The 19374-nt window shown below is 56.1% G+C and overlaps 2 protein-coding genes across 3 annotated transcripts in view; one reads left to right on the plus strand and one right to left on the minus strand.

The window, feature by feature from the left end:
* Positions 1–10779, minus strand: part of RSRC1 (arginine and serine rich coiled-coil 1) — a 145225-nt gene extending 134446 nt beyond the window's left edge. The window contains exons 1-4 of the mRNA XM_064165769.1: positions 10586–10779; positions 9795–10194; positions 4660–4847; positions 1805–1930 (exon numbers count right to left, since the gene is read on the minus strand). Coding sequence (XP_064021839.1) covers positions 1805–1930; positions 4660–4847; positions 9795–10194; positions 10586–10779 — 908 coding nt within the window. The remainder of the gene's footprint in view (positions 1–1804; positions 1931–4659; positions 4848–9794; positions 10195–10585) is intronic.
* Positions 10780–11377: 598 nt separating this feature from the next.
* Positions 11378–17074, plus strand: SHOX2 (SHOX homeobox 2). Of its 2 annotated transcripts, XM_064164803.1 has the most exons (6): positions 11378–11484; positions 11560–11937; positions 13188–13396; positions 15821–15878; positions 15981–16069; positions 16781–17074. In XM_064164803.1, the coding sequence occupies exons 2-6, from the start codon at positions 11670–11672 to the stop codon at positions 17030–17032; spliced, it is 876 nt and encodes a 291-aa protein (XP_064020873.1). In that variant the 5' UTR covers positions 11378–11484; positions 11560–11669; the 3' UTR covers positions 17033–17074. The 2 variants fall into 2 exon arrangements, with proteins under 2 accessions (XP_064020873.1, XP_064020872.1); XM_064164802.1 differs by having other exon boundaries at positions 11378–11937.
* The last annotated feature ends 2300 nt before the right edge of the window (positions 17075–19374 follow it).

Raw genomic sequence — 19374 nt, forward strand, 5'->3', positions numbered from 1 at the left:
AGGGAGCTGGGGGGTGCAGCCTGCAGAGGAGAAGGCTCCAGGGGAACCTCAGAGCTGCTGCCAGTGCCTGAAGGGATCCTGCAGGAAGGCTGCAGAGGGACTTGTGCTGAGGGGGTCTAGAGCCAGGCCAAGGGGGAAAGGTTTGGAGTTGAGGCAGAGAAGGGTGAGAGTGGAGCTGAGGAAGAAGTTGTTCAGTGTGAGGATGGTGAGAGCCTAGACTTGGGCAAAAGAATAGACAACAAAAAGGCCTCAGTGTGTCCTGTTGGGCTCTGGTTTATGCTTTTCAGTATTTTATGGGGTTTAACATTTCCCTGCATCATTTTACCACACCCAAAGACCTTCCTGGTAGAATTCAGGATGTTATTTATTAATAGTGCCCCTGAAGAAGCAGGTTTGGGAAGAGCAAAATGGTTTAAAGTGAAGTGCAGCTGTAGCTTTATTAACTTAATACCTCACATTTCCTATCAAAATGGAGGTGAAGTATTTCCACACACTGCACTGAATTTACAGCACTAAACCCCTCAGATAAGGCCATCAGGCTAATAAAACCTTCATTTATACTGCCTAAAATAAGCCAGGTTTGAACCCCTAACACTGAGGATCTGACAGGCTGCAGAACACTTCAGCTGCTTTGGACATTTCAGTGTTTCAAACCCAACTTATTCTTTTCCAGCCAAGCAGTGGATATTTCCCTACACAGAGCACAGCAGCTTCACTGCACACAGCTCAGAGGTAAATACACTCAGAGAGCTGAAATAACCAAATTGCCACTACAAAGGCACTGCAGCAATAAGTGTTCAGGCAACTATTCTAATGAACAGCTGTGAATAAGTCCTGAGAGCAGGAAAAAACCACACACACACACACGTATAAAGAGAAAGTCAAACGTTCCTGGCTTTCAACAGTGATTTCTCAGCACTGAGAGGCAACAACTCTACTGATTTGGTGTGAGAAAATCAGCTGCTTGGCTCAATTCTTTGTGTGCACAACACAATCACCTGGCTGCTGCTCTGTAAACACCTTGGATCCAAGTGTAAGGTCTGGCAGCTGGGTGCGCCCAATCCCAGCTCCAGGCTGGGGGAGTAATGGCTGAGAGCAGCCCTGAGGAAAAGGACCTGGGGGTCTGGGGTGATGAAAAGCTCAACAGGAGCTGGAGAGCAGCCCTAAGGAACAGGCCCTGGGGGTCTGGGGTAATGCAAACCTCAACAGGAGCCTGCAGTGTGAGTACAGCCCAGACAGCAACCCTGTGCCCTGGGCTGCAGCAAGAGCAGTGTGGGCACAGGGCAAGGGAGGGGATTCTGCCCCTTGGCTCTGCTCTCCTCACACCCCACCTCCAGTCCTGGGTGCAGTTCTGGAGCCCCCAGCATAGACAGGACATGGAAGCATTGGAGCCAGGCCAGAGGAGGCCACCAAGATGCTGAGAGGGCTGCAGCAGCTCTGCTCTGAGCACAGGCTGAGAGAGTTGGGGCTCTACAGCCTGGAGAAGAGAAAGCTTTGAGGAGATCTTGGAGTGGCCTTCCAGCACCTGAAGGGGGCTCCAGGAGGGCTGGGGAGGGACTATTGAGAAGGTCTGGGAATGAGAGGAGGAGGAGGAATGGGTTTGGAGTGGCAGAGGGGAGATTGGAAGCGGCTGTTAGGAAGAAGTGAGGGTGTGCAGACACTGGCACAGGTTGCTCCCTTCCAACCTGAGCCATTCCACAATTCTATTCCGACCTCAGGAGCTACAACTGAGATCCAAAATCAGTGTTTTGAAGGAGAAATACTCATTCTTTTTACTAAGGAAGAAAGTTAAAAAGAACCTTACCTTCTTGTTCTGCTTCTTGACCGTGACCTTTGGGACCTGTAGGATTTGCCTCTGCCCCTCGAGCGGCTCCGGCTGCGTTTTCTCCTCGAGCCGTACGAAGAGCTGCTGCTAGATCTGTGCCTGCGTCTGCAACAGAACCACGCTGCTGTTCACACACAAACACCCACCCAAAGCCAGGAACCAAAGCCCTGACAATGCACTTCAAAGGGACACAAACCTGAGGGACTTTTGTATCCTGCGGCAGAAGCCTCAAATGCCAACAATAGGAGGGTTGGGAGTCGATAAGCTCAGAGGTCTTGCCCAAGCAAAATGGTTCTGTTGGGCTGGCAGAAGTGATTCACAGGCACAAGGGCAATGCCCATCTTGAAGAGCTCATAATGGGTTTAAACTACATGTTTAGGTTCTTTACAGTGAGGGTGGGGAGGCACTGGCACAGGTTGCCCAGGGAGGTTGTGGAGCACAGAAGCCTTGATCTTTGATCACGTTGGGTGCTTCTGTGCTCCACAGCCTCCCTGGAGGTGTTCAAGGCCAGGCTGGATGAGGCCTTGAGCAACCTGTTCTAGTGAGAGGTGCCCCTGACTATGGCAGGGGGTTGGAATTGGATGATGCTTGAGGTCACTTCCAACCTAAACCATTCTATGATTCTACAGGCTCAGTTAGACACCCCAAGATGGAAAAAGGGATGGTGAAGAATAAGAAGTCAAATGCTTAGCCTAGAATCAGGGACTACACCTCAAAGGCAAAGCCAAGAGCACAACTCAGCTTGTTGATGGTTCTCAGTCCCCAGAGCAGCTCACTGCAACTCATCACCTCTTTGCTAAACTCCACAGAACCATTAAGGTTGCAAAAGACCTCCAAGATCATCAGGTTCAACCTTCTACCCGACACCTCCATGACCCCTAGACTAGATTTGATCCTGAAGAAACATTTAGAACAGAAATCAATCATGGTGACAGTTGGAAGGGACCTCTGGAGATCATCCAGTCCCACTCCCTGCTAAAACAGGGGCACCCACAGCAGCATGCCCAGCAGCAAAACGCCCAGTGCGGGTTTGGAACCTCTCCAGAGAAAGAGACTGTACAGCCTCCTTGGGCAGCCTGCTCCAGACTCTCACCAACCTCACACTCAACAACTTCTTCCTCAGCTCCAAACCATTGCCCTTGGCCTGGCTCAAACCCCTTCAGCACAAGTCCCTCTGCAGCCTTCCTGCAGGCTCCCTTCAGGCACTGGCAGCAGCTCTGAGGTGCCCCTGGAGCCTTCTCCTCTGCAGGCTGCACTCTCCCAGCTCCCTCAGCATGTGCTCACAGCAGAGCTGCTGCAGCCCTGGCAGTATCTTTGTGGTCTTCCTCTGGACTTGCTCCAACAGCTCTAAACCCAAAACTGGGGAAAGTGACAAATTCCAAGTCTTAATCTTAACCTTCCCTCTCCAGCTCCTGCACACTTAACCAAACAATCACAATCCTTACAAGATCCTTCATATTTTTAGCCTTTATTATGCTTAATTAACAGTAAAACCTAAGACCACATGGAAACTGCTCTGCCACTTAGGATGTGAGCTCATCTAGGACAAAGAACAAGGTGTGTGCTCTGCCAGCAGTGCAGACTGGAAGAGATGTGGAGGTTAACTACTCCAGAACAGTCCTCACCTGACAAAGGAACACAAAGCCTCTGCTCACTGCAGAGCAGGCATCTCACAGGCTGCTGCTTTTCATTCTGAAGGGTCAGGAAATAAATCCATCAGGATCCCAGTGTGTCACAGAGACTCAAAGGCTGAAGTAAGGGCAAAGCAAAGGTGCCAGCCAGATCCTAACAGCAGAGACCTTCCTCTTTTCTGGATCCAATTTAAGTCACTGGTCTTGGTCCAGGCTCTAATCCCCCTTGGAGCTCTGTTGTTATCTGTGAGATAGCAATGCCTGCACTGGACTGAAGCTGCATCTCATCAGCATCTTTCTGGCATCAAAGCCCATGTCATCTCCTGGTGTCCCCTACGGGCTGGATCTAGATGCTAAGCAGGAGTGCAAGAAAGAAGAAGCCTCCACAACCAGGCCTGTCCCTCACTGCCACATTCTTCTGCCAAGGGAAGGTTTGCCAGGAGCACACTGACAGGGCAGGTGGGCACAAGGAGTATTTTCCAGCTCCCCTTACTAAGAAATTCACAGACACACAGAATGGTCTGGGTTGGAAAACTCAAACACAAAACTCATCCAGCCCCAACCCCTGCCATGGGCAGGGACATCTCCCACAAGCCCAGGTTGCTCAGGGCCTCATCCAGCCTGGCTTTCAACACCTCCAGGGAGGGGGCAGCCTCTCTCTTGAATTGAGGAGCCCAGAACTGGACACAGCACTCCAGGGGTGGCCTGAGCAGTGCTGAGCACAGGGGCACAAGAACCTCCCTTGTCCTGCTGCCCACACTGCTCCTCAGCCAGCCCAGGCTGCCATTGGCTCTGCTGCCCACCTGGGCACTGCTGCCTCCTCTGCAGCTCCTCTCTCCCAGCACCCCCAGGGCCCTCTCTGCCTGGCTGCTCTCAGCCACTCTGGCCCCAGCCTGTAGTGCTACTTGAGGTTGTTGTGGCCAAAGTGCAGAACCCTGCCCTTGGCCTTGTTCAATCTCATCCCCTTGGCCTCTGCCCACCCATCCAGCCTGGCCAGGTCCCTCTGCAGGGCACTGCTACCCTCCAGCAGTTCCACAGCTGCTCCTAGCTTGGTGCCATCTCCAAATTCACTGCTGCTGGACTCAGTCCCCTGCTCCAGATCATCACTAAAGACACTGAACTCGGGGATGCTGAGGGGCCTGTGGCAGGCTGTGTGTGTGCCCCTGACAGGGTGGGCTGCCAGCAGCCTCAGCACAAGCTCACCTCTTCTCGTAGGAGTGTGAGCCAGACTGCAGCTCTCGGGAGCGGGAGCTGGACCTCGACTTCCTCCCTGCCTTCCTGCGGCTGTAGCTCCTGCTGTCCGAGGAGCTGCTGGAGGACGAGCGCCGGCGATGCTTCTTCTTCCTCCTGCTCTCCTCCTCGGTGTCCGAGGAGCGGCGGCCCATGGCCCCCTAGGGGGAGAGAACACACACGGGGGAGCTCCAAACCCTGCAAAGCCTCAGCTCCGCAAACGCTCAGGGCACACAGCCCCACCGGTGCTCCGCAGCGCCTGGGAGGCTGCCCAGTGGAAAAGGGGCTGGGAGCGCCGGGGGACAGCAGCTGAAGAGCAGCCAGCAGTGTGCCCATGTGGCCAGCAAGGCCACCAGCATCCTGGCTTGGATCAGTGGTGTGGGCAGCAGGAGGAGGGAAACGACTATGCCCCTGCGCTGTCAGTCTGGGCCCTCACTGCAACAGGGACACTGAGGAGCTGCAGCAGGTCCAGAGAAGGGTGACAAGGATGGGGAAGGGTCTGGAGAACAGAGCTGGGGAGGAGCAGCTGAGGGAGCTGGGGGTGTGCAGTGTGAGGAAGAGGAGGCTGAGAGCAGAGCTCAGTGTGCTCTCTGCCTACCTGGAAGAAGGCTGCTGTGAGCTGGGAGTTGGTCTCTTCTCCCCAGGCTCCGGTGATGGAAGGAGAGGAACTGGCCTGAAATTGTGCCAGGGCAGGGTTAGGTTGGAGAGGAGGACAAATTTCTTTGTTGCAGAGGAAGAAATTTTCCTTGCTGCAAGAGTGGTCAGGGATTGGCACAGGCTGCCCAGGGAGGTGGTGGAGTGCCCATCCCTGGAGGTGCTCCAGAGCCCTGCGTCCATGGCACCTGGGAACATGAGTTAGCAGCCATGGTGGATGGACTCAATCTCAAAGGCCTTTTCCAACTGAAGCCATTCTACCCTTCCACATGTGCAAACTGGAATCAGCAGGTCATGGGAGGGTCTCCTCCCTCTCTGCTGTGCCCTGGTGAGACCACATATGGAGGAGTACCAGGAGGGGAAGGGGAGGAGGGAAAGACAAAGTCTTGTAATGACAGGAGGAGGAGGAATGGGTTGGAACTGGCAGGAGACTGAAACTGGATATTAGGAAAGGGTTGTTTGCAGTGCAGGTGGTGAGACACTGGCACAGGCTGCCCAGGGAGGCTGTGGATGCTCCCTCCCTGGAGGTGCTCACAGTCAGGCTGGATGAGGCCTTGAGCAACCTGTTCTAGTGGGAGGTGTCCCTGCCTATGGTGGGGGGTTGGAACTGGCTAAGCTTTGAGGTCCCTTCCAACCTCACCCACTCTGTGACTCTATGATCACACCAGCAAGGCTCATTCTTTTCCATCACGCAGCCCAACCCTTTCCCTCACCCACTCTTGGCACATTTCTCATTCACTTCTGAATGTAGCTCAAACTGCTCTGGTCAGACAGCAGAAGAACACTGAGAGCTCCAAAGATGCACCTCAAGCTCCCAGGAACTAGAGTGGCTATGTGGAAACTCCTGCTGAAGCCTGAGCTGGATCACCAAGGGAACGAGCTGCTCCCACCTTGCTGCAAGCTCTACTGAGTGGCTCTGAGCTTCACCATGTTGAAGGCTTGCAACTTGTCCCAAACTGAAGAGCTTGGCAACAGGGCAGCCAGCAGCTGAGCCTGTAACACTTCAATCCCTGTCCTGGAGGATCTCAAGAAGCTCAAGGATTTTAACAGTTCATTTCTGCTTCAGCTCTGTCCCTGAAAACTGATGCTGCAATGCTTTCCAAATGACAGCCAAGTACAGACCCTCACAGCTCTGTCTGGCCGAGAAACCCCAGCCCCAGCAACTGCAAACCAGCTCCTTGCATCTGCTAAGGCAACAGTCAAGTTAAATGAGCTCACCTGCAGCCAGCCCAGCAAGCTGCACCCTGCATTTCAAACAGATGATACAGGACACAGGGAGACTACTCTAAAAAATAATCAACCCAAATGGTGTGACAAAGATGAGGCCTGGGCTGGCCCCCAGAGCAGTGCCAGAGGCTCTCCAGGAACCCCTCTGCTTCCCAAAGGGAAGAGAAAGTGAAGAAGGGAGAGACACTGATAGAACAGGAAAGAAATAACCCAGCTGGGATGGAGAGAAGAACAATGCCATAGGATAGAGACACAGAGACACAAACCAGTGTGGAACCCAGCCCCTGACAGTAAGGATGGCACCACTGGTGCTGGGGGCAGCCACTGGGCAAGTCCCAGGCTAGACCCAGCAGCAGAAGGAAACAGATTCAGGAGCTGGATTCAGGCACACAGGGATGGGGATGGAAGGCAGAGGGGACAGAGTCCTCCTGGCACAGCAACCAGGGAAGAAGAGGCTGGACCCTGGGGATCCCTCAGCTTGCTCCTCAAGATGCCACCCATGGGCTGCAATCCTTTGGTGGGCAGCTGAGGGTCACCTCTCCTGGTGCTCCTCCCCACACCTGCCACCTCTGCCTTCTTGCCCCACAAACTGTGGCAGTGCCCTTGGTGTGCAGGGCAGCAAGTGGCAGGCAGAGCCTTTCTGCCCCCCAGGCCTTGTCAGGAGCTCTGCCCATCAGCTTCTGCCTGCTGGCAGCAGCCAAACTAACACCAACACAAAACACACAATGTTCAGCCCAGCAAACCTACCACAGCCTCCAGAAGCAGGAGCACAGCCCTCAGGAGCAGGATGGGGAGTGAGCCCCTGCAGGGAAGGAGTGCAGGAAAAGGAGGGCCCCAGCTCAGGAAACTTCCCCCTCTACCCACAAACCTCCTGTTGAGTGTGGGACACTGCTGCAGCTAACACAGCTCAGCTGCCCTGAGCTCTGCCCCTCCCAGCTTCAGCTTCTGGCTGCCTAGAAAAGTGCTAAAGGCAAAAGTGATGGAGACAAAAACAACCTCCAGGTGTGACCAGCATCAAATCCAAACAAGTTTTTTGCCTGTGAGCTACTAAGAAACTCTGATCACGACCACCTTGCAGCAGTCACTGACCACCTCTGTATGAAGCACCTCTACAGACAAGAGCCTTCTAGGAAATTCTAATCAATTCTGAGGGCAGAGGTGGAAAATCAACCACCTCGGTGTCCCCTTCCCTCCTGCTGAACCCTCAGTCCATCTGCAGGAGTGAATCAACACACTGAGCTGAGCTTCAGCCCAGAGGCAAAGCAAACTGAAGCAAAACGTGTCCCAAATCCTCCAGCAACACTGGCTAAAAGCAGTGACCAGCCTTTGCCACAGCCACAAGGAACAACTGATTCATAACGGTAAAATTATGGGATGCATGAAGGAGAGTGTGGCCAGGTCACAGAATCACAGAATTCACCAGGCTGGCAGAGAGCTCCAAGCTCAGCCAGCCCAACCTAGCACCCAGCCCTGGCCAACCAACCAGACCATGGCACTAAGTGCCCCAGCCAGGCTTGGCTGCAACACCTCCAGCCACAGAGACTCCAGCACCTCCCTGGGCAGCCAATCACTCTCTCTGACAACTTCCTCCTAATATCCAGCCTCAACCTGCCCTGGCACAACTTCCTCCTAACACCCAGCCTAGACCTCCTCTGCCACAACTCCAGACTGTGTCCTCTTGTTCTGTTGCTGGTTGCCTGGCAGCAGAGCCCAGCCCCACCTGGCTACAGCCTCCCTGCAGGCAGCTGCAGGCAGCAATGAGCTCTGCCCTGAGCCTCCTCTGCTGCAGGCTGCACACCCCCAGCTCCCTCAGCCTCTCCTCACAGGGCTGTGCTCCAGGCCCCTCCCCAGCCTTGCTGCCCTGCTCCAAAACACCTTCCAGCACCTCAGCATCTCTCTGCAATGGAGGAGCCCAGAGCTGGACACAGCACTCCAGGGGTGGCCTGAGCAGTGCTGAGCACAGGGGCACAAGAACCTCCCTTGTCCTGCTGCCCACACTGCTCCTGAGCCAGCCCAGGATGCCATTGGCTCTGCTGCCCACCTGGGCACACTGCTGCCTCCTCTGCAGCTCCTCTCTGCCAGCACCCCCAGGGCCCTCTCTGCCTGGCTGCTCTCAGCCACTCTGTCCTCAGCCTGTAGCACTGCTTGGGGTTGTTGTGGCCAAAATGCAGAACCCTGCACTTGGCCTTGTGCAAACTCCTGGCACTGGACTGTGCCCATCTGTGCAGCCTGTGCAGGTCCCTCTGCAGGGCTCTTCTACCTCAAGAGAGGTTCTCCTCCCCCTCTTCCCTGCCCTAGTGAGGCCACAGCAGGAGCATGTGTCCAGTTCTGGGCTCCCCGGTTGAAGAGAGACAGGGAGCTGCAGAGAACAGAAGGTCTCCTCTCAGCCTCCAGGCTGCACACCCCCAGGTCTCTCCCCTCCTCCTCCCCAGATCCTTCACCAGCTTTGCTGCTCTTTCCTGGACCTGCTCCAGCACCCCAATGTCCTTCTCGGCGTGAGGAGACCCTTTGAGATCGACCACCCCAACCCTTAACCCAACACTGCCAGCTCACCACAAAACCACTGTCCCTCAGCACCGCCTCCCCGGGACTTTGAGATGCCTCTGGGGACAGCGGCTCCAGCAAGTTCCCTGGGCAGCCTCTTGCCCTTCTCAGCCACAAAACACAAAGCAGATTGCAAGGGCAGGGCCAGACGCGGTGTGCTCCCCGCTCACACAGGCCTAGCTCGCAGTGCGAGAGGAGAGGCAGTGCCAGGGCAGTCAGTCCCGCAGCGCCGCCGGGCTGGGCAGCTGCTGGCCGCTAGTACAGGCCCCCCTGCCCCAGCACCCCTCAGCCTCAGGCCGCCGTGAAGCCGAGCCCGGCACCGACCCCGCAGCTAGAGCGAAAGGCTCGGCGCGGGAAGCAACCCGCAGCCTCCCCACGCAGGAGCCCCGCAGCCGGCGCGGGAAGCAACCCGCAGCCTCCCCACGCAGGAGCCCCGCAGCCGGCGCGGGAAGCAACCCGCAGCTTCCCACGCCCGCAGGAGCCGTCCCGGAGCCCCGCCACAGCTGGGGGCGGCCAGGCTGCGGCGGCCCCACGGCAACCCCGCTCAGGCCGGACCCAGCCGCCGCTTCCCAGCCCCCGACCCCGGTCCGCGGCCCAGAACCGCCGCGGCCCCGAGGATCGGCAACCGCAGCAGGCCGCGGAGCGCGCCCGACCCCCGCGGCTGTCACCCCACGGCAACTCGCCTTGTCTCCGCCGGGGGTGGGCTCAGCGCAGGGCCCCTCCGGTGTTAGCTGAGGGGGGAGCGGCCGGAGCGAGGCGGCGGAGCGCAGCGGCAGGGCCGCGGGGGCCGGTTTGAGCGCAGCGCCTTCCTGGGCGGAGGGCAGGCAGCAGCAAACCACCGCCGAGTGCGGCCCGGCGCCCAGGCAGCGCCGCCGAGAGCCGAGCCATCGATGCGACGGACGCTCCGGCCGTCCCGGCGGGGCGAGCCCGCCCGCGCCCCGCCCCGTCCCTGTCCCGGAATTGAGGGCTCCCGGTGGGTGCCGCACAGGCAGCGCTCGGTGAGATGGCCGCAGGCGGTGACAGCCGCCACGACTCATCGGCGAGTTGCCGCGGACGACAAGCTCCGTGGGGACAGGAGGGGTCCTTGTGTTCAGCCCAAAGTGGTTAACGGGGATGGGTTAACCGGGGTCGGGGAGGCAATGGTTCTCCCCCGCGGCGTGGGCACGGCGTCGGGGCTGAGCTGTGCAGTGAAGAAGGGAGAACCCCTACCGCGACCCACTGAGCCGGGCCCAGCTTAGCCTCCGCCGGGCAACGGCGAAAACCGCAACGAAACGGTTTCGTCCCTCCGCTTATCTCTCTTTTCCACCGAATTCGGTTAGTTTAAGGCGAGTTCCCGAGCACACGCACCCCGTCACGGGAAGCACGAAGCATGGCGTGAGGATAAACAAAACACGAGAACGGAAGAGCAGCTGGCGAGCATCTTCCCGGCCGGGGATGCTGCCAACGGTCCTATGCCCCCCACCTCACCCGCTACCGAAAATTTCCTCCCTCCCGAGCGGGAACGGATACCGGCGGGCCCGTTTCACCGGCGGTGGAGCCCGCTGGGCTGCCTGGAACGCAGTAACCGTGAATCGTGTCCCATCGCCGTCGCTGCGTGTTTAATTGGATCTGACGAAACGTAAATTCCGCCCCGCTCAAGCAAATAAACACTCTTTCAAGTAAAGTCATCATCGCAGAGGTCAAACGAAAAAATCGATCCCATAAACAAGAGTTGGACAATTTGGAGTCGTTTAATAGAGTTCTAGGAAAGGTGGGAAAGGGGAGAGCCGAGTCCAACAAAAGCGCTGGTTTGACGGGATTGCAGCAACAAAGGGAGAGCAATATTAGCCATAAACAGCGAAATTTGCCCTAATCCGGTGCCTGGGACGGGCAACCCTTCCCGACGCAGCGCTATTGTCACCGGCGGTTAGCCCTTCATTTATTCGCTGCATTTGGCCATCCACGGAGGAACTTTTCGGGCTCCCCTGGGGCCGCTTCCACGGGCAGACTCCCGCTCTCCCTCTGGCCCGTGGAAAGGGAGGGAGGCGACAACCCCTCGCCCCCCTCCCGGGGCCGACCTGACCTACGTGGGGCGGTCCGCGGGTGCGGAGCCTGCGCGTCCCCCCCCTCCCCAGACACACACACACCACATCCTCGTCCTTTGGCCACTCCCCCGCAGCTCCGGCCCCTTCTCCCGCTCCTCTCTCGCCCGGGACCCGGCACACGGACCCGCTCCTAATTAAATTAATTAGGGCAGCTCACGGGGCCGGGTGGGCCGGTGGTGCCTTGGCCGCAGTGCCCCGCGGCGGGCGGCGAAACCGGGCGGGAGGTGGAGGGGGAATTAAAAGAAGAAAAAGGAAAAAAAGGGGGTTCCATTCAGAGCTCCGAGGGGAGGTAATTCTCCGGGAACAAGGGGCAGGCTTTGCAAAGTATAAATAGTGCCACTTGAATCGCGCCTGTCTCTGTCAGACCCCGAGAGCCCTGCACGTCGGGCGGCACGGCACGGCTCGGAACGGTCCGGAACGGCCCCGTGGATGCCCGCCCGGGGAGCCGGGGCAGCGCGCCCCTGAGCCGCGGCCATGGAAGAGCTGACGGCGTTTGTCTCCAAGTCGTTTGATCCCAAAACGAAGGAGAAGAAGGAGCTCATCACCTACCGGGAGGTGCTGGAGAGCGGGCCGCTGCGAGGAGGAGGACCGAGAGAGAGCGGCGGAACCGCTGCGGAACCGGGCCGAGACGAAGCGGGCAGCCCAGCGGCAAGGGCGGGCAGCGGGAGGTCCCCGCCGCGGGAGCCCGACGCCGCCGCCGCCGAGAGAGCCGCCGAGGCAGCCACCCCCAAGCTCAGCGACGGTAACGGTGGCACCGGGAGCTTCTCCTTCTTCCCTTCCCCATGCCCTCCGTAGGGGTTGGGACGCGGGGAGCGGGCGATGGCTGCGCACCGGGAGAGACGGACCCCCGGCGGCGGGGGGAAGGGGCTCGGCAGCGCCTGTGGGGAGGCTGCGATCGGTGTTTACGGGTGGCTTTCCGTCCCTTCCCGGTTCCGGGAAACAGGCGGCCAGCCCCGAAGTTGAGATTAAAATATCTGAACAAGCATTTAACTTGCTCCTAACGTGTCGGCTGCCGTTCAGCATCCCACGGGAAAGCCCCGCTATCAACGAAAGCCCGGCCGGGCGGGCCCTTTCGTTCCTCTTTCCCGGGAGCCCCAGTTGAGCTGACACGCGTGGGCCCGAGCAGCGCTACCGACGCTCAGCCCAGTCTCCGCTCCCCGCTGCTCCACGCAGGGTGGATTCTTTCTGAAATTCCTTCTTGTTTTTTCCGTACCGAGGGCTGTGTCTGTACCGCAGCCACTCTCGGTAGATGCGGGAAGAGCGGCGAGCAACGCGGAAATCCCCGCGCCCACCCGCGAAGCTCGCTCCTGTCGCTAAACTGGGATCCGCGGTTCGCTGCCGCCGCTTTTGTTCGGACAAATGTTCCCGGTGGAGCGCGGCTGAGCCGGGAGCATCCTCGGGAGGGGGGAAAAAAAAGCGATAAAACGGATAATACCCAAATTCGGTGCTAACGTGCCGGGGCAGGGCCGCGCGGGCAGCTCCGAGGCGCGCAGGTTCCGCGGGGCTCCGCTTAGGGACACCGATGGTCCGGGCCGGGGCGAATCTCGGGCAGAAAATTAAACAATGAAAAGAAATCCCCCCCCGGGAACGGACTGGGCTCGGAGGAGCTGCGGTGAGCGGCGGAGAGCACGGGGGACCTGTTGCTGCGCTTCTCCCCGGGCTGGAGCCCAGCAGCCCGGGGAAGCGGAGGGCTCGGTGCGGACCCTGCTTGTGGATGCCGGGATGCGGGAAGCGGCCCTGCCCGGGCCCCCTGTTTCTCCACCGCCAGCGGTTAACGGAGCCGAGCGGCGGGGCCCGGAAAAGGCAGAGGCCGAGGCGGGCGGGCCTAGCTCAGCCCGGGAGCACAGGCCCCGGCCCCGGGGCGTGGGAGGGATGTCTGGCCCGGAGGGCCCCGGGATGAGCTGGGGCAAATCTCCCAAGCCCCCGCTCCAAGCTGAAGACAGGGGTGCCCCGGTGCCAGCCGGGTCTGACTGCCGCCTGTGTCGTGCCCAGTGTCCCCAGAGCTGAAGGAGCGCAAAGAGGATGCGAAAACGATGGAAGACGAAGGGCAGACGAAAATCAAGCAGAGGAGGAGCCGGACGAATTTTACCCTGGAGCAGCTGAACGAACTGGAAAGGCTTTTTGACGAGACCCACTACCCGGACGCGTTTATGCGGGAGGAGCTGAGCCAGAGGCTGGGGCTCTCCGAGGCCAGGGTGCAGGTAGCCAAACCCTGCGGGGATGTGTGGGGTGCCCGTGGGGGTGGATCTGGGTTCCTTTTTCAGGAACCAACTCGGTAAAAGCCGGTCGCACCCCGTTCCCCACCACTCCCGACGCGGGTTCCCAGAGGAGAGGACAGCGCTCCCGGTACCGAATCTCTCCCGGTAAATCTGGACAATCCCCTCTCCCTCGGGGGGAGGTTTCGATGGTTTGGCTCTTTGCAAGTCCCCTGCCCCTCGCTGCGTTGCGTTTGATTTAATCTCTGCGGTTATTTCACCTCGGCGAGGAGCTGCAGTGGCTATTTTGTTGGCGTGGGTTGAGGCTCTTTCTCCGGGTGGCTTCCGGCTCACCGGGAGGACGCAGCAGTTAACTTTATAGATGTAACGATCGTAAACTAAATTAACAACTGAGCGCAAAAATACATTTACAGTCCTCTTCTCCTCGTAGTTCTTAAATCTGAAAGGGAACCGGCAGGGCGAAAGGAGCGAAGTGCACAGCCTGGCTTTGTGCGGCTTCATGGAATATAAAAATCTATTATAAAATCAGGCGATTTTAGGCACCGAAAGATCTTACCCCCTCCCCCCCGCGTTTTAACCTTCCCGAGTTCTTTCAAATTGGGTTCCTGGGTTGATTTCTGCGACTTTAATCGGGATGAGAAGAAGAGCGAGGAAAGGAACTCCTTAAATGAGGATAAATGTTGCTGCTGCTCTGCGTTTCCGTCCGAATAATGCACTGAGACAAAATGATGGTCATTATTTCTTTGAACACATGGAGTAGTTTTAGGCCCCGAACATCTGCAGCTCTTAAAAGTGTTGCTGTAACAGATACTTCCCCCCCCCCTCCCCTTTCTCGTCTCCTCGATCTTTGTGCTCCTGGGCCGCCATCTGCACCCAACTATTTGCCTTGTGGGGTTTGCTGTTGTAGGGTTTGGATTGAAAGAGAGCGGCCACGCTGAACCGAAAAACTGATAACGAGCAGCTCCGCTCATCGCGGCCCGGTGCAATGAAACGGGGTAGAAATTAAAACCTCTCCCGGTTTTCCCGCTCGCAATCTCAAATCCAAACAAAACCGGCCCTGAAATAAAAAGTTGAGGAGGTTCAACTTGTCTGGGAAGGGATGGGGAAAGGAGGGTGCGCGGAGCTTCCTCCTGCGGGCTCCACAAAGAGCACGGCGGCAGCGCCAGCAGCAGCAGCAGCAGCGCATAATCCGCGCTCCCTTGATGCCAAATCGCCGGGTGCATAATAACCTGGGGGAGATTTACATAGATTAAAGCTTTTCCCTTTAAAATCGTTCCGCGCAAACGCTTTGCAATAGTATTTATTTGATTTAAATTTTTCTGTTAATTTTGCCTCGTGTCTGTGCTGATTGCTGCATTCGCGGAAGGAATTTCCAGGGGAATGTGGCTCTTGGGCAGGTTTTCCTCGGATGAAGTAAATGACAGGGCGAGGGGAAATCGCCTTTTATATTTGTCTCCTCGTGTCAGACCTCAGAAAAAGATATCACCCCCCCCGTGTTTGGCGTGTGTGTAATTTCTCGGTGGATGTGGCTTCTGAGACACGGTGCAGTAGCCTGGCTTTCAGCAGGGACGTTTCCAGACACTTTCTCCGTCTTTCCCCCACTCCGCCCTCAGCCAGCAGAACTTTATTCTGGGAATTTATTCCAACCATTCCCTCCCTGATATTAAAAGGATGTTCTTGGCTAAACGCGCAGCCCGTTCTGTGGAAGCAAATTAGATTATCATGATAATGAGATAATTATTCTGCTTCTGAGCTCCGCTTCGCTGCACAGAGAAATTCCCAACTTCTTGGGAGCGAAGCTTTTACGACCAAAATTCTCCCTTCTCCCCCCCAACTTCTCCCCTCCATCCCTCCTCACCCCCGCAAAGCCCAAACCCAAACAACCCCCCAGACAAACAAATAAACCCAAATAGAAACGCAGGAGTCGCCAAACTCTTGGCTCTTTAGGGGTTTTTGGGGTTGCTTTTTTTGTTGTTTGGTTTAGTTTTTTTTTTTTTCCTTGAGGATACAGCTAATTAATTAATGTATTAATGAGCACCATCTTCTCAGGCCTGCCGATGCAAACCCATTATCGCCAGGATTAGATATCAGGGGGTGATTTGAGGTCTTTTGGGACCCTGATGTGGAAAGATGAAACTGGGGCTCGGAAAGTGATTTCTCGTTGCCGAGCACTCTGTAAATGACCATTTTGGGTGTGTTTTTAGCTACCTATACATTATTTATATGGATATATTTCCCCCCCACGCACCCCTTTCCCTTTATATTCCGGAGGTGGGGAGCGGGGGCAGCCCGGGAGGTTGGAGCCCAGCCGCCTGTCTTTGTTTACCGGAGTTTTATTTTAACCCTCAGTGGGCTTCATTTTTACCCTGCCCCTCGTGTTCCACCCCCTCCCCGCTCTTCTGCCCTCAGGTCTGGTTCCAAAACCGAAGAGCCAAATGCCGAAAGCAAGAAAACCAACTCCACAAAGGTACTGAGTGAGAAAGGGGGGATGCGGGGTGGCTCAGACACGCGTGGAGAGTACTCCGGGAGAGTCTTCTCCACTCTGACCGCCTGCCCTGCGTCCCTGCAGGAGTGCTGATCGGTGCTGCCAGCCAGTTCGAAGCTTGCCGGGTGGCCCCGTATGTCAACGTGGGTGCACTGCGGATGCCCTTCCAGCAGGCAAGTGGGCGACAAGGGGACACCCACGGGGTCCCTGTCGGTTGTGGGTGGGTGAGTAACAGTGGGACACCCACGGGGCCACTCTTGGTTGTGGGTGGATGACACCCACGAGGTTCCCCCGGTTGTAGATGGGTGACTGACAAAGGGACATCCACATGATTCCCCTCGAGTGGGTTAAATGGGGACACCCACGAGGTCCCCCTCAGTTGTATATGGATGACATCCAGAACATTCCCCTCCATCGTGGGTGGGTAAGTGACAGGGAGACATGTCCCCCTCGGTTGTGGATGGGAGACAGGTCACCCGCGGGGTACCCCCAATTGTGGGTGGGTGGATGACAGAGGGACACCCACGGGGTCTTCTTTGGTTGTGGGAGAATGAGACCCATGCGATGCCCTGGTTGTAGATAGAAGGGTGACAGGAGGACACCCATGAGGGTCCCCTGGCCACGATAGAGAGATGACAGGGTGACATCCACGGGGTCCTCCTCGGTTGTGGGTGGATGACACCCCCGGAACATCCCTGTTTGTGGGTGAGTGAGTGACAGAGAAACACCCGCAGGGTGCCCTCGGTCATGGTGGGTGGGTGACAGAGGAACACCCACAGGGTGCTTTCGGTCGTGGTGGGTGGGTGATATGGGGACACTCACGGGATGTCCCCAGTTTGGGTGGGTAGGTGGGTGGATATCTTCCACGCAGGTTGTCCCGGCAGGTTCAGGCTCAGCTGCAGCTGGACAGCGCCGTGGCTCACGCCCATCACCACCTCCACCCGCACCTTGCCCACGCACCCTACATGATGTTCCCCGCACCTCCCTTCGGGCTCCCGTTGGCCACCCTGGCCGAGTCCGCCTCCGCCGCCTCCGTGGTGGCCGCCGCCGCCGCCGCCAAGACCACCAGCAAGAACTCCAGCATCGCCGACCTCCGCCTCAAGGCCAAGAAACACGCCGCTGCCCTCGGGCTGTGACCTGCCGGAGCCGGCGCTTTTACATAAAAAAAGAGGGGGGGAAGAAAGAAAGAAAAAAAAAAAGAAAAAGGAAAAAAAAAAAAGGAGAAAAAAAAAGAGAAGAGAAAAAAAAAGAAAAATAACAAAAGAACAAAAAAAGAGGCGAGAGAGGAGAAACGGACGGGAGATATATAGTTATTTAAAGAGTTAGAGGAACTAGACACGCAGCTGGGAAGTTCACAGGTTTTGAAACTGACCTTTTTCTGCGAAGTTCACTTTAATACAAGAAATTTGATAAGAGAGGCGGGCCTCCTTTCACCTTACATCAGACACTTGAGTTGAACAACCGCGTCTGGAATAGCGACATAAAATAAAAAGAGGGAAAAAAAAAGAAAAAAGAAAGACGACGACGAAGAAAAAAAAAAATAAAGGGGAAAATAAAAAAAAGAGAGACTACGATTTCTCTGCGAATTTCTAATGGGAAACTGTCCGGGATACTTCCGCCAGCAGCATTCCGGGTTGCATGTGTTTGTATTTCATTGATGGAGTCCTTTGATTCACTTGCACTTCACCCTCATCTTTAGTAGGAACCAACAAAACAAAACAAAACCACCCCCCCACCAAGCAAACGTGGTTGGGTTCTGCCTCTTTTAATCCTGGAGGGAAGCAGGAGAAAGAGAGGGAGATCAAGCGCTACCTTTGCCACTCTGAAATCTTTGTTGGCTCTTTTGCTGTCCCACCTCTGAAATAAAAGCTCCAGGAGAGCGGAGTGTTGCCTCTCTTTGTCCTGAGGGCAAAAAAAAAAAAGGAAAACAGAACAAACCAAACCAAACCCAACCCGAGGCGGGGGGGAAATCAATTGAATTCCCACCCAGCGCTCGACACCACGGCGAAGTCCCAAGAAGAGGTACTGCGTCCATGTAAATTATGTTGATACACACGAACAAAGTTTATTTTTGGCTATAACTTGTGACTTGCTGGTTGACTGTCGAACGTTTTACATCTTATCTCATAAAGGTGTATCTATTCGCGTAACCTTGTGATTTATTATTACTGCTTTGGGTTTTTTTTTTGTTTTCGGTTGGTTGGTTTTATTTTTTGGGTTGATTGGTTTGTTGTTGTTGTTATTATTATTGTTATTATTATTTCAAAGACCTATAGCTATTTAACCTGGGGCACGGTACGGTTTGACCTGCTTTACCCACCCTCTCCCCTCCAGTTTTACCATCAGCCTCCCCTCATGCTTCTTGCCAAGACAAGAGGAAAAGCTCTTCTACGCGACCTTCGGGCTGGACGGGCTTTGTATCTATTTGTTCTCCATGAAAACAAGATTATTTATATTGACCATATTTTTTCTAGTGTATTTTAAGTTATTAAAAAAAAAAAAAGGAAAGAAAAGGGGGAAGAAGAAGAAGAAAAAAAGATGCTGTTATCTCATGGCGTTTGTTGTCAATCCAATATATATTTTGTTCCGCTCAGGTTTGGCTTCACCTTTTAGTTTATTGTTTTTTTTCCTCCATCCGTTTTCGACCTCACGAATTAAATAAGTGCCAAGTAATGAATTTTAAGACACTTTGCGACCTATTGACTGGAAACAAAAAAAAAAAGGGGTAACGTTTCAGTGGACGGTTTCACTTCTGGTACTGTTAATAGTATTAAAGCATCGGTGATATTCTTTCTTTGCCGTGTCTGACGCCTTCTGTAGAGCTCGCACCTTGCTTTCTGCTCCGTAGATATCGCCACAAAGCCGACAGCGCACCCGGCACGACGAGGAAGCGCCGCTCGCCTCCGCGCATCTTTTTGGTTTGGTTTGGTTTGCCACCTTCTGGCAATTTTCCTGCGTTTTCGGCTTCGCAAAACTCCTTTTTGATTTTTTCTTTTTAAATTTTATTTTATGTTAGTTTTTTAAAGCAAAAAAAAACCCAAACCCCAAACCCAGGACAACAACCCAGCCCCGCAGACCGGTGGGAGTTAGCCAGCAGTTGTGTCTTTACAAGTTCTGACAAGTTCCCTCAGGTAATAAAAGCGAGGAAAGTCTGACGGCTCGAAATAATTCACAGGGAAGGAAGGGGAGGGGGAACTCTGCACCGACCCTCCTCGGCTCCCGGCCGCGGGACAGAGCCCGCACCCCGCGGAGGGTCGGCTCAGCATCGGGACAGAGCCCGCACCCCGCAGAGGGTCGGCTCAGCATCGGGACAGAGCCCGCACCCCGCGGAGGGTCGGCTCAGCATCGGGACTGAGCCCGCACCCCGCGGAGGGTCGGCTCAGCATCGGGACAGAGCCCGCACCCCGCGGAGGGTCGGCTCAGCATCGGGACAGAGCCCGCACCCCGCGGAGGGTCGGCTCTGCATCGGGACTGAGCC

Source organism: Pogoniulus pusillus, chromosome 26 (genome assembly GCF_015220805.1).
Source record: "Pogoniulus pusillus isolate bPogPus1 chromosome 26, bPogPus1.pri, whole genome shotgun sequence".
NCBI lineage: Eukaryota > Metazoa > Chordata > Aves > Piciformes > Lybiidae > Pogoniulus > Pogoniulus pusillus.